The following is a 14,837-nucleotide window of genomic DNA, read 5'->3' on the forward strand; positions in this document are numbered from 1 at the left end:
ATCTAGTGGACAAGGATTATGAACCACTTACTACATACTTCCCAGACGAGGATGTGTTGTTCGATGTAGAAGATATCGTAGAGTCATACTCAGGGTGGAGAATGTTCTTCGACGAAGCGATAAATTTCAAAGGAGTAGGAATAGGGAAAGTCATAATTTCAAAAATATGATAGCATTACCCGGTATCAGCAAAGATAAGGTTCCCTTGCACCAATAATATGGCGGAGTACGAAGCATGCATCCTCGAGATCAGGATGGCGGTCAACATGAATATCAACGAGCTTTTGGTCATAGGGATTCGTATCTATTGATTCATCAAGTTCAAGGATAATGGACTACCAAGAACGTCAAGATCCTAACACACATGCACTATGTAAAAGAGCTATGCAGAAAGTTTACAAAGATCAAGTTCAAGCACATTCCCAGGATCCATAACGAGTTTGTCGATGCTCTCACAATTTTGTTCTCCAGGATCCAACATCCAGGTAAGGATTACATCGACTCTATCGAGATAGAGATCATGGATCAACACGCATACTATTTTAATGTAGACGAAGATCCATACGGTAAACCATGGTACTACGACATCAAAAGGTTCCTTGAATCAAGAGAATATCCAGAGAATGCTACTAATGGACAGAAGCGAGCATTCAGAAGGTTGGAAAATCACCTTTTCCTAAATGGGGAAGTCCTATATAGGAGTAACCTAGACTTGGGTCTGTTAAAATGTGTAGATAACACTAAAGCAACCGGATTGCTAGAAGAAATACATGTAGGAACGTGCATACCCCACATGAATGGATTCACATTAGCCAAAAAGATTTTAAGAGTCGTATAGTTTTGGATGACCATGGAAAGCGATAGTATTCGCTACGTGAAGAAGTGTCACCGGTGCCAAATCCACGGGGATTTCATCCGGGTTTTACCTAATGAGTTGAATATAATGGGTTCTCCTAGGCCTTTTGCCGCTTGGGGCATGAACGCGATTGGATCTATAGAGCCCACTGTATCAAATGGGCACCATTTCATCTTGGTAGGAATTGATTATTTCACCAAATGGGTCGAAGCCTCTACATATAAGGCCGTCACAAAGAAAGTAATGGCAGGATTCGTCCATAACAACATAGTCAGCAAGTTTGGGATACCCGAGTCAATTATCACTGACAATGTGGCAAATATCAATAATGATCTCACGAGGGAAATTTGCAAGAGGTTTACAATTGTCCACCGTAACTCTACAACCTATAGACCGCAAATGAATGGAGCAGTTGAAGCGGTCAACAAAAACTCAAAAGGATTCTACGAAAGATAGTGGACAATCACAGGCAATGGAACGAGAAACTATCCACCGCTTTACTGGGATATCGGACCACCATGAGGAAATCCATTGGGGAAACACCATACATGTTAGTATACGGCACTGAAGCTGTGATACCCTCAGAGGTCAAGATAGCATCTTTAAGAGTCGTTCAAGAAGCCGAGTTAGACGATGCATAATTGATACGGGTCAGGTAGGAGCAACAAAAGGGTAGATAACACATTCAACAACGAGAATAGAATGGATGTGGTATGCCTTGGTCATCTCTATCAAAATAGGATAGACAACGCATTCAACATGTAAGGCCCCATAAAAGATTACCGAAAACTCAGGGTTTCATAGTTCCAAAGTAGACTTATGTGTTGACGAGTGTATGGATTGTTCGAGGCGAGCAAGCTCGCCACGATTTAGACTTTTTAGTTTGAACAGTGCGTTGGGGAGTCGAAGAAAAGTTTTGGAAATGCAGGGCATTTCTGCGGTCCACTATGCTGTCGCAGAACTGGTCTGCGAACCGCAGATTTACCGCAGACTGAGGTAGAAATCTAGGCAATGATTCGGACCATTATGCGGGCCGCATAACCCATCGCAGAATTCAGCATGAAATATTTTGGAGGCAGAGTTGCTCAGTTCTGGAGGGCCATTGTGCGGTCCATTTTGTGAACCACAGAGTCATTATGCCGGCGTCGAGGCTTCAATTTTTCTAATTTTTGACCCGACCCTATTTTGATATATTGAGGCAGAGGGACTCTTTTGAAGCAAAAATCTGATATTTTAGAGAGAGGGGGAATCCTAGGCTAATTATTCATCAATCCTTGCTCAAGACTTGGAGAATTCACAAGGAAAACTCACAAGGTCTTCATCCAAGAGGTAAGATTCAAACCCTAGGCTTCAATTTTGAGTCTGGGTATGAGATGGGTAATTTGGGAGTATTATATTTGGGTATGGGAGTATTTATTTATCACATGCATGAGCAAATAGGGATTGTGGGGGAGTTATTGAACAATCTTGGGTGGTTTTGGTGTTGAATTAGTTGTAGAGTGAAGGAAATCTTGTGGAAGAATCTTGTAATCAAATTCGCACACCTAATATTTGATAAAATGCTCCAATGACCTGAAACCATGAATATCTTCCTAATTTGTGTTAAATTTTGCTATGTCTCTAAATAGATGGAAGTTGCTAGGATTTTCAGAATTGTGTAGTTAATTGAGGAAAGCTCTAAGCGAGGTATGAAGGCTAAACTCTTTTTTTTCTGGTATTAGAATTCTCGTGTTATTACAAAACTCCATCGTGTAAAGTTCGGACAAGGAATGTTATTGATGTGGAGTATTCAAACTAGTAGAATTGATGCCCGATTTGCATAACTTGTTAGAACCCTCGTTTGTTAATGATTCTCTATTTTTGACTTAATCATGTTATACCCCTTTTGGGAAGAAGATCTTGTATGAAATCAATGAGATTAAACACTGATTTCTCATATGATGAAACTTTATGAATTTACACTTGCTAAGGCCAAAGATGCCAAACAGCTGAGTAACCCAAAAGAACTAATGTGCTGCTTTACTTTTTTACGTAAAAACAACGTTAAAAGTTGCTCCATAACTAAAAAGAAAATATTCTATTTTTGGTTTTAAAAAGTACACTTTCTACAACTGTGACAACCCGATAGGTTATTTTGAGTGTTAGGACTTATTTCCATATTCTAAGACCTCCGTTATTTATATTTGATGTTTCTTGATTTGCGTGTGTGGTCTGTATCACTTTTAAAAAAACCTTTTATGTGAAAATTTGAAAAAACATGATTTTTGGTTTTAAAACAACTTGAGTTAACCACGATCAAGATTTTGTAAAAAAGACCTCGGATCGGTGTTTTGACAATTTCGGTAGGACCATATCGTGATTTTGGACTTTGGCATATGCCCGGAATTGAAATTGGAGGTCCCTATGTTGATTTGACTCATTTTGCCGAAAACTAGTATTTTGAAAGTTCAGAAATTTCCTTAGTTTGACCGTAAGTTGACTTCATAGCTAACAAGTTTTAGATTTTGATGTTGCAATTTGTAATAGGTCCGTATTGCTATTTGAAATTTGTCTGCAAAATTTGGTGCAATTTCGAATTGTTTTGGCATGATTCGGACGCTTAGCTATGATTCTAGTTGTTATTGAATTTACTTTGAAATTTCATTCATTTTGATGTTGGATTTGTAGAGTTAGATGTTATCTAGGTGATTTGATTCCACGAGAGAGTTCATATGATGTTATTCCACGGAGCCCGAGTAGCTCGGGTGAGTTTCAGACGTGTTTTAGATGAGTTTGGATAGTGCAAAGTTTGCTGGTGCAATGCCCAATTCAGGTGTCTGATGCTGATCTTGCATTTGCGAGGTCTGGCTTGCATTTGTGAGCCTTTCTTTTCTAGACAAATGTTTGGATTTGCGAGCAGGGTCTGGGATTGGGTAACCTCGCATTTGCGACGAAACTGTTCGCAATTACAAACTGCCCCGGATCGCTTTTGCGATCACTTGGTCGCATTTGCGATGCCTGGCAACAATAGAGCGTCTTCACGTTTGCTAAGATTTTGGCCGCAATTGCGAAGGTAGGATCTTCGCGTTTGCAATCTTTTTGTCGCAATTGCGACTTCTGGACTTCTGTGTCAGGGTTCATATTTGCAACCATTGTCTCGCATTTGCGATATTCGCAATTGCGAACAAGACTTCAGAATTGCGACATCTGCAACTGGGTAAAAGAGGGGAAATTAGGACTTAGCTCATTTTTACATTGTTAGTCAACCCTAAACAATCTACATGCAATTTTTCAAGAGGATTTTCTACCCAAAATCATTGGTAAGCAACTCTAATCCATTTTCTTTAAATTACCCATTACTTTTCATGAGATTTCAACATCAAATTTAGAGTCTTCATGGTAGAAATTAGGGATTTGGAGATTTCAGATTTTTGTAAAATTGAGATTTAGACCTCGAATTGGGGTTGGATTTCGAAACAAATCACGTAACCGGGCTCTGGGGTGAATGGGAAATCGGGTTTTGGTCTGAACCTCGAGTTGTAACCTAGCGAGCCTGGGGTTGACTTTTGTTGACGTTTTAAAAAATGATCAAAATTGAACCTCTTTCATTAATGGGCAATTTCTAAAGCTTATTTTGAATCATTTGATCGATAATTTGCTAGATTTGGTTGGTTTAAAGGCTTGTTCGAAAGACAAGGTCGTGGTTGGTTGATTGCTCTGATTCGCGAATTGAGGCAAGTGTTAGGTCTAACCTTGACTTGAGAGAATTTGGAGTTCTTGAACTATGTGCTATGTGAATTATGTGGGAAAATGGCATATTTGCGAGATGACGAGTGTATATATGCCGTCATAATATTCATTTCCATGTTTTTGTTATTACATGATATACCTTGCTTCATGCCTTGATTGTTACATGATTTATTTGACTTCTATGCCATAATTGTTATCTGCCATTTAATTATCCGTTCCTCCCCTGACTCCATTCTTATTTGCTACTTTCCCCTACTTGCTTCACTTGCATTCCTTAATTGTCACATGCGTTACTTGTCTTATTGTTTTGTAATATTTATTGCATTCTATAATGTGGTTTCACTTTCATGAGTTGTTTAGTTGTTAGATACCGATGAATTGGTAAATTTGAAACTTCAAATTGTTAGAAATTCTTTGATTATTCTATGGTTCTTGTTGCCTTGTTCATTTACCCTCTTGATGTAGAAATTCTTGTAAATTTAGTTGTTAAATTGTTTATGTTGATGTTAGAAATTGTTTGGGGAGCGAGTTGCACGCTACAACGAAAATTGAAAGGTAATGAATTGAAATGGTGGAATAAGGACGGATTATGATATTGTTGGATTTGCCTCGGTATTGTGACATGAGACTATGAGACTGGTTATTCGGGACTCTCTGGGAGTTAAATTTCGAGTTCGTTTTCATGAGTTAAGTGCTTTACTTCTATTTCCTACTTTTCAGTTATTATTATTATTGCATATAGGTTATTGTAAGTGGCCCGCCTTAGTCTCGTCACCACTTCGCCGAGGTTAGGCTCGCACTTACAGAGTACATGTGGTTGGTTGTACTCATACTACACTTTACACTTCTTGTGCAGATACCGGAGTTGATCCTAGTAGCACTTAGTGAGATTGCCCGGATCCAGCTACCTGTGGAGACTTGAGGTATAGCTGCACGACGTCCGTAGCCCTAAACATTTGTATTTCATCATTTCTGTTTATTTTAGATTCAAACACTTGTGTTTATTCAGACTATTATCTGTATCACTCTAGACGCTCGTGTATTCGTGACTCTAGTTTCTGGGATTGTATTTCGATTACATCATTCAGTAGTTTATCACCTTATTTCAGACTATTCGATTTCTATAGTTATCATTTGATTTGAATTGTTAAAACTGGTTAATAAATGTTGCTAATGTTTGCTTGCCTAGCAAATGAAATGTTAGGTGCCATTACGGTCTCGAGGGTGGGCATTTCGGGTCGTGACAAGTTGCTATCAAAGCACTAGGTTGCCTAGGCCTCACGAGTCATGATCAAGCTTGGTAGAATCTGGAAGATCGATACAGAGACGTCTGTACTTATCTTCTAGAGGCTATAAGGCTTTAGGAAAATTTCACTCTTTTCTTTCTCTATCGTGCGACTTATTTCCATTATTGAAGTTTGAACCATTCTTGTGTTGTTATCTCGCAGATGGTGAGAACCCATAAAGCGTCTACAACCGACAGGAGCCAGAGCCCTTGTTGCAGCCACTACTAGGGGTAGGGGACGAGGCAGAGGCAGATTTTAGCCTAGAGCACGAACAACAACAACCATGGTAGAGTCTCAGACTGACCAAGAGAAAGAGGTCCCAGTTTAGACCGCACCAGTCGGACCCGCTCAGGTCCCAAAGTGATTCATTTGCCACTCTCGTACTTTAGGACGCTCTAGTCCACTTGGTTGGCCTCATGGTGAGTGGCTCAGATTGGGGTATTTCCTATTGCACCAGCCGCTCTCAGGCTGGGGGAGGAGCACAGACTCCCGCAACTCACACTCCGTAGCATATGGCTCTCCTATACTAGACTCGGGCATTTCCAGCAACCGGGATAGTTCAGCTCATTATTGCTACACAGCCTAGGGAGAGGCCCATGATGTCTTCTGAGGGACTGATGATGTTGGATAAGTTCTCCAAGATTTTTGCTCTTCATTATAGCGGTGCACCCTCTAAGGACCCACATGATTACTTGGACCATAGCCACGAGGTGTTGCTCAACATGGGTATTGTTAAGACCAATGGGGTCGACTTTACAATATTCCAGATGACCGGTTATGCCAAGAGGAGGTGGCAGGAGTATGAGCATAGCAGACCAGCTAGTTCACCTCCACTTACATGGGATTTATTTTCGCGGCTATTTCTGGAGAAGTTTATTCCTTTCACTTTGAGAGAGGAGTATCGTAGGCTGTTCGAGCGCCTTCATCATGGTGGCGTGACCGTCACCCAATATGAGACTAGATTTGTGGACCTAGCCTGTCATGCAACTATTTTGATTCCTAATGATAGAGAGAGGGTGAGGGGGTTTATTAATGCTCTTACCTTCGACATCAAGCATCAAATGGCCAAGGAGACAGGGGATGATAGTTCTTTCCAGAGGGCCATAAAGACTGTTAGACGGATCGAGATGGTTCATGATTAGTATAGAGAGGCGGCATCTGATAAGAGGCCTCGTCATTTCGGTGGGTTCAGTGATGCCTCATCTGGAGGTAGAGGTTCTTTTGGTATAGGCCATCCTCCTAGGCCGATTTAGTCAACTCTTCAGGTAGGCCACGGTGTTTCGGGCTATCGAGGTTCTTATGGGTATCGTCCTGAGAAACCATCATTCAGTGCACCTTTAGCTCGTATCAGTGCACCACCACTTCAGAGTTACTATAGTGGATACCCGGGTCGTCAGGGTCAGCCACAACTTCAACAGCCTCAACCAGGTGATGGAGGCATAGGTCACATCATGAGGTATTGCCGTAGATTCACAAGCAGCAAACCTTAATAGGGTTCTCATTCCATTATGCCAGCACAACTTGCTCCACCGCCTGCACAACCAGCTAGAGACGAGGGTCACGCTACTAGGGGTGGAGGCTAGCTAGCTATGGAGCACCCGAGGGGTGGAGGTCAGGGTGGTGGTGTCGCGACCCAGAATTCCCACCCTCGGGACCGTGATGGCGCCTAGCATTTCACTTGCTAGGCAATCCATCGTTAGAATAGTTTTTAGCCATTTTTAACAAATCAAATTAACTCGTATCAATGAAACTGAATAAATTGAAATAGATTTGAAATAAAGTGAGGAAAACCAAAATAACCGCAATATCTAGTTACAATCCCAGAACTAGTGTCACAAGTGCACGAACGACTTGAATAATACAGATAATAGTCTGAATGAAAGTAAAACTGTCTCAAATGACATAAACTGCTAGGATAAGGTACAAGGGGACTTCCGGGCTGCGAACGTCGAGCAGTTGTACCTCAAGTCTCCAATCTGGAAATCAATCTGAGCAATCTACTGACTGCCGCTAGGACCGACTCCAAAATCTGCACAAGAAGTGCAGAGTATATTATGAATACAACTGACCCCATGTACTCTGTAAGTACCAAGCTAAACCTCGACAAAGTAGTGGCAAGGCTAAGGCGGGTCAATTAAAATAACCTGTACACAGTATAATAATAATAAAAGGAAACAAATATAGGAAAGTAAGGCTGTTAACTTATGAAAGTAAACTCAATCCTCGGAATCGGTAAAACTAGAAGCACCCGTACTCAGAATCTCGTATGAAAACATCGAAAGCTACCACAATACAACAATGAAGTCAAAACACACAATCTGTTGCGGCGCACAACCTGATCCCACCGTACAAGCACAATTTTCCCTTGTTTCACCTATGGTGGCATGCAACCAGATTCCACCGTACAAACAACACTCTCCTTTATTTCACCATATCAATATCAATAATAACATGTAAAATTCGTTGGAGTGCACAACTAGATCCCACCATATAATCAGAATCAATATCATATTCCTCCTTATCTCACCATATCGAAATCACATATCAAATCCATTATAGAATGCAACCCGATCCCACCATATCAGTATCAATCATCCATTATTTCACTCGTTGCGGCATGCAACCCGATCCATAAACAGAAATCAATATATGTAATCAACTCGGCAACTCAAATCACAAGAATCTCTATTATTAACGAATATGAAAGCAAAACCATAAAGGAATCTAGTACCAAATCGAGAAATGCTACAATTTATACTAAGCAACAAGACAAGCCAAATATATGACAGTCAAAATGTACAAGTAAGACAATTACGGCAAGTAGCAATTAATCATGGAAGCACAGAAGAAACTAACATTTTAAGTACGAGAATAATATATGACAAGTAACAAGTTAAGGCATAAGAGACAATTAAAGCATGTAACAATTAGGACATGGAATAAAATAAATAATCGAATACGGGAAAGCATGGAAATAATTACTTTGATGGCGTATATACACTCGTCACCTTGCATATACGTTGCTACACATGTAATTCACATAACACAAAGCTCAAGGGTCCATATTCCCTCAAATCAAGGTTAGATCGAACACTTACCTAAATCCGCAAGCAAATCAAAGCTCAACCGGGGCCTTTCCTCTAAATTCCGCCTCCAAACCAACCGAATCTAACAAAAATCGACTCAACAACATCAACAATACTAGGGAAATCAATTACAATACATAAAGTTAAGATCTTTACACTTTTTCCAAAAAGTCAATAAAAGTCCATCCCGGACTTGCTTGGTCAAATCCCGAGATTCGGACAATACACATTTACCCATTCAACCGAGCCCAAGTATATAATTAGTTTGGAAATCCGACCTTAATTTGAGGTCTAAATCCTAAACCTGCAAAAATCCCTAATTCTACCTAAATCCCTAATTTCTACCATGAAAATTCTGGATTTGATGTTCAAAACTTATGAAACGTAATGGGAAATTTAAAAGAAATAGATTAAAATCACTTACCAATGAATTTAGGAAGAAAATCTTTTGGAACAATGGCCTCTAGGAAGTTTAGGGTTGAGAGTTTGAAAGGAATGAACTAAATCTCGTTTTCCCATCTTTTACCACATGCGGATGTCGCAATTGCCTTATCCTGTTCGCAATTGAGAACATCGCAAATGCGAACCCTTATCAGAAGGTCAGTCATCGCATATGCAATGTTTTGGTCGCAAATGCGAACCCATACCACTCGCAAATGCGGACCATTCCTTTGTATATCCGAAGATAACCCAGGACACACTGAGTCGCAAATGCGGCTCTGCATTTGCAAAAGCGACAGCTGCAAGTTCTAAAATGCGAACATTTACCTCCCAAATTCAAGACTCCCCCAATCCAGCCCATGCTCACAAATGCGAAGCCTTGTTCGCAAATGCGAGATTTGCAACAGAGTACCAACAACAGTAAAGGCATCAGTTATTCTTCTAAGTCCAAAATCAATCTGTAGCCTATCTGAAACTCACCAGAGCCCTCGGGCTCCAAACAAAACATGAACACAAGTGTAATAATATCATATGAACTCCCTCATGTGAGAAAAACACCAAAATAACACATAGAAGTACGAATCAGACATCAAAACAAATGAAATTTTCAATGAAGCTTAAGAAAATGCAATTTTTCAACCGGACGTCCGAATAACGTCAAATCAACTCCGTTTCGCACCAAATTTTGCAGACAAGTAATAAATACGGTAATGAACTTATACCAAGTTCTAGAACAAAAATCCGAACCAGGTAGAAACAAAGTCAACCTACGGTCAAACCTAGAAATTCTTTAAACCTTTAAATTGCTAGTTTTTAATAAATTGCATTAATTCAAGTTAGGGAAATCCGAATTCAATTCCGGGCATACGCCCAAGTCCCAAATTACGATACGGACCCACTAAGACCATTAAAATACTTATTCGGGTCTATTCACACAAAACATTGAACGTAGTCAACTCAAATGAGTTTTAAGTCACAATTTCACAGTTTCATCAATTTTCTCATAAAAACATTCTGGAAAAAGGACACAAACAGTGCACGTAAATTGAGAAAGGCTAAATTGGGCTATTCAAGGTCTCTGAACACATAAATGAAGGGTAAAACTATAAATGACCTATCGGGTCATCACATTCTCCACCTCTAAAATAAATGTCCGTCCTCGAACGGATATAGAAAAGTACCCGGGCTGGTGAAATAGTGTGGATATCTAATCCACATGTCCGACTCGGACTCCCACGTGACTGCCTCGATTGGCTGACTTCTCCACTACACTCAAACTGAAGGATAACTCTTAGACCTTAACTGTCGGACCTGACGGGCTAATATAGCCACCGGCTCCTCCTCATATGTCAAATATTTGTCCAATTGGACTAAGCTGAAATCTAACACACGGGACGGATCACCGTGATACGTCCAAAACATGGACACATGGACACATGGAACACCGGAAGGACTGCTGATAAACCAGGTGGCAAAGCGAGCCTATAGGCCACCTCACCCACTCTCTCGGGAATCTCAAAGGGTCACATACACCTAATGCTCAATTTTCCCTTATTTCTGAACCTCATCACACCCTTTATTGGTGAAACCCGGAGCTATACCCTCTCTCTAATCATGAATGCAACATCACAAACTTTATGGTAGGCATAACTCTTCTACCTAGACTGAGTGGTGTGAAGTCGATCCTGAATAATATTAACCTTATCCAAGGAATCATGTACAAAATATGTACCCAACAACCGAGCCTTCCCTGGCTCGAACCATCCAACTGGTGAACGACACTACCTCCCATATAATACCTCAAAGAGAGCCATCTAGATGCTCAACCGGTAGTTGTTGTTGTAGAAAAACTCCCTAAGCAGCAAGAACGGATCCTAAGAACCCCCAAAATCCATAACGCAAGTGCGAAGCATATCCTCTAATATCTGAATACTGCACTCGGACTGTCTGTCTATCTGGGGAGAGGGGGTGAAATGTTGTACTCAACCTAACCCGTATGCCCAACTCATGTTGTATAGCCCTCCAAAGGTGCTAGGTGTTCTGCGTACCTCAATCAAAAATGATAGACATGGGCAAACAATGAAGACGGATGATCTCGCAGATGTAGATCTTTGCTACTTTCTCTGAAGAATAGGTAACTGCCACTAGAATGAAATGTGCCGGCTTGGTCAACCTATCCACAATGACCCATACCGCATCGAACTTCTTCTGAGTCCGTGGGAGTCCAACAATAAAATCCATAATGATACGCTCCCACTTCCACTCAGGAATATCTAACCTCTGAAGTAAACCACCAGGCCTCTGATGCTCGTACTTTACTTGCTGATAATTTAGACACCGAGCTACATATGCAACTATATCCTTCTTCATCCTCCTCCACCAATAATATTGCCGCACGTCCTAATACATCTTGGCGGCACCCAGATGAATAGAATACCAGGAACTATGGGACACCTCAAGAATCAAATCAGAAGCATGTCCACATTGGAAACAATAATACGACCCTTCATCATCAAAACCCCATCATGTCCAACAGTAACCTGCTTATCACCACCATGTCGCACCGTGTCCTTAAGGATAAGCAATTGGGGATCATCATACTAAAACTCTCTGATGTACTCATACAAAGAAGGCCGAGTGGCTATGCAAGCTAGAACCCGACTGGGCTATGAAATATCTAACCTCACGAACTGATTGGCCAAAGCCTGAACATCTGCAACAAGCAGCTGCTCAGCAATTGGAATATACGCAAGGCTACCCATAATCACAACCTTTCTATCAAGATATCAGTCACCACATTGGCCTTCCCGGGATGACACAAAATGGTGATATCATAGTCTTTCAACAACTCCAACCACCTCCGCTGTCTCAAGTTGAGAACATTTTTCTTGAACAAATAATGTTTACTCCGATGATCTATGAATACTTCACACGACACGTCGTAAAGATAATGCCTCCAAATCTTCAGCGTATGAACAATGGTTGCCAACTCTAAGTTATGAATAGAGTAATTTTTCTCTTGAGCCTTCAACTGACACGACGTGTATACAATCAACCTGCCATCCTGCATTAATACCGTACTGAGCACAATATGAGATGCAACACAATACACCATGTAGGATCCTGAATCTGTGGGTAACACCAACACTAGCATCGTAGCCAAAGCAGTCTTGAGCTTCTGAAAGATGAACTCCCACTCATCTGACCATCTGGATGGGGCACCCTTATGGGTCAATCTAGCCAATGGGGTTGCTATGGATGACAACCCTTCCACGAACTGGCGATAATAACCCATCAAACCTAGGAAACTCTGGATCTCTGTAGATGAAGTAGTTCTAGGCCAGTTCTAAACTACCTTAAGCTTCTTAGGATCCACCTTTATGCCATATGCCAATACAACATGCCCCAAAAAGGAGACTAAGTCTAACCAAAACTCACACTTTGAAAACATGGCATATAATTAGCTATCTCTGAGAGTATGAAGTATAATCCAAATAGGGCCTAAACACCCAATTCATGAAATCCATAAATGTTGTTGGTCATTTGTCAACCCAAATAATATTACTAGGAACTCATAATGCCTATATCGAGTCTGAAAAGCCGTCTTAGGGACATCAGATGCCCTAATCTTCAACTAATGGTAGCCAGACCTAAAATCAATCTTCCAAACACTTTGGCACCTTGAAGCTAATCAAATAAGTCATCAATCCTTGGAAATAGATACTTGTTATTGATAGTGACCTTGTTCAACTATCGATAGTCTATACACATCCTCATCGACCTATCTTTCTTATTCACGAACAACCTGGGCGCACCCCAAGGCGAGACATTATGTCTAATAAAGCCCTTATCAAGCAAATCTTGCAACCGCTCCTTCAATTCCTTCAACTCTGATAGGGACATACGGTATGGTGGAAAAGAAATGGGCTAAGTGCCCAGATCCAAATCGATACAAAAGTCAATATCTTTGTCGAGTGGCATCCGCGACAGATCTGCAGGAAACACCTCTTGAAACTCATAAACTACTGGTGCTGAATCCATGGAAGGAACCTCCACACTATAATCACGGACATAGGCCAAATAAACTAGACATCCTTTCTCGACCATATGTAAAGCCTTCACATAAGAAACAATTTTGCTGGTAGAGTGGCCATGAGTCCCTCTCCACTCTAATTGAGGCAACCCCGGCATGGCTAAGGTCACCGTTTTGGCGTGATAGTCCAATATAGCATGATAAGGTGACAGTTAATCCATACCCAAGATAATATCAAAATATACCATATCAAGTAGTAGAATATCTACACTAGTCTTAAGACTCCTAATAGTAATCACACACGAGCGATAGACATGATCTATAACAATAGAATCTCTCACAGGCGTGGACGCATACACAGGATCACTCAAAGAATCATGAGGCACAAATAGATATGAAGTAAAATAGGATAACACGTAGGAATAAGTAGATCCCAGATCAAATAGAACTGAAGCATCTATATGGGAAACTGGAAATATACCTGTGATAATGGCATCAGATGAATTGGTCTTAGGCCTAGCTGGGAAAGCATAACATCAGGGCTGGGGCCCATCACTGTAAACTATGTCTCTTGGATGGCTTCTATTTGGCTGGCCTCCACCTCTAACGACCTGACCTTCACCTCTGTCTGCCTGACCCCTTCCTCTAGCTTGTTGAGCGGGCGGTGGAGCAACAGGTGCTGGAACCATGACATGAGAACTCTACTGTGGCATGCTGCCCAATAATATCAGACAGAACCTCCGGATGTGACCAATACCATCATACTCAAACCACCCATCATGCTGCTGTGGCTGTTGTAGCTAAAGCTGGTCTGAACGGGCCGGGTAACCTTGGTGATAACTCTAAATCGGAGGCGCACACTGATAGGAGATGATGGTGCACTGTAGGCTGGCAGCCCAGAATGAGGCACATAAGGACCACGACTCCCTGAAGCACTATTAGATGCCTGAAGCGCTGACTGAAATGGCCTAGGAGGATGTCCCCTCCCAAAAGTACCCCTACCTCCATATGAGGAACCATTAAAACTACTGGAATGATGAGGCATCTTATATAACACCGAGCCCCTCTCCTGCGCACGAAGCATCTCAATCCTTCTAGTAATATCTACGGCCGTCTGGAATGAAATATCACTCCCGGTCTCCTTGGTCATTTGTTGTCTGATAGTGTAAATAAGCCCATCAATGAATCTCCTAACTCTCTCACTATAAGTAGGGAGCAAGATAATGGCATGGTGAGCTAGGTCCACAAATCGAGTCTCGTACTAGGTCACAGTCATACTACCCTGCTGAAAATGCTCCAACTGCCTACCGTACTCCTCTCTTAGAGTAACACGAATGAACTTCTCTAGAAATAGTTTATAATTGATCTCAGGTGAGTGCAGGCGAACTAGCTAGTCTAGTCAACAT

At 41.2% G+C, this 14,837-nt stretch overlaps 2 protein-coding genes across 2 annotated transcripts; both read left to right on the forward strand.

Annotated features, from left to right (window-relative positions):
* Positions 1-364: 364 nt before the first annotated feature.
* On the forward strand, positions 365-838 carry LOC142171750 (uncharacterized). Its single transcript, XM_075235448.1, has one exon. It carries the CDS (start codon positions 365-367, stop codon positions 836-838), a length of 474 nt encoding a protein of 157 aa, XP_075091549.1.
* Positions 839-850: 12 nt separating this feature from the next.
* On the forward strand, positions 851-1,497 carry LOC142171751 (uncharacterized). The gene is made up of 2 exons (XM_075235449.1): positions 851-1,212; positions 1,326-1,497. Exons 1-2 carry the CDS (start codon positions 851-853, stop codon positions 1,495-1,497), a joined length of 534 nt encoding a protein of 177 aa, XP_075091550.1.
* The last annotated feature ends 13,340 nt before the right edge of the window (positions 1,498-14,837 follow it).

This window comes from Nicotiana tabacum, chromosome 17, assembly GCF_000715075.1.
Source record: "Nicotiana tabacum cultivar K326 chromosome 17, ASM71507v2, whole genome shotgun sequence".
In the NCBI taxonomy this organism is placed as follows: Eukaryota; Viridiplantae; Streptophyta; class Magnoliopsida; order Solanales; family Solanaceae; genus Nicotiana; species Nicotiana tabacum.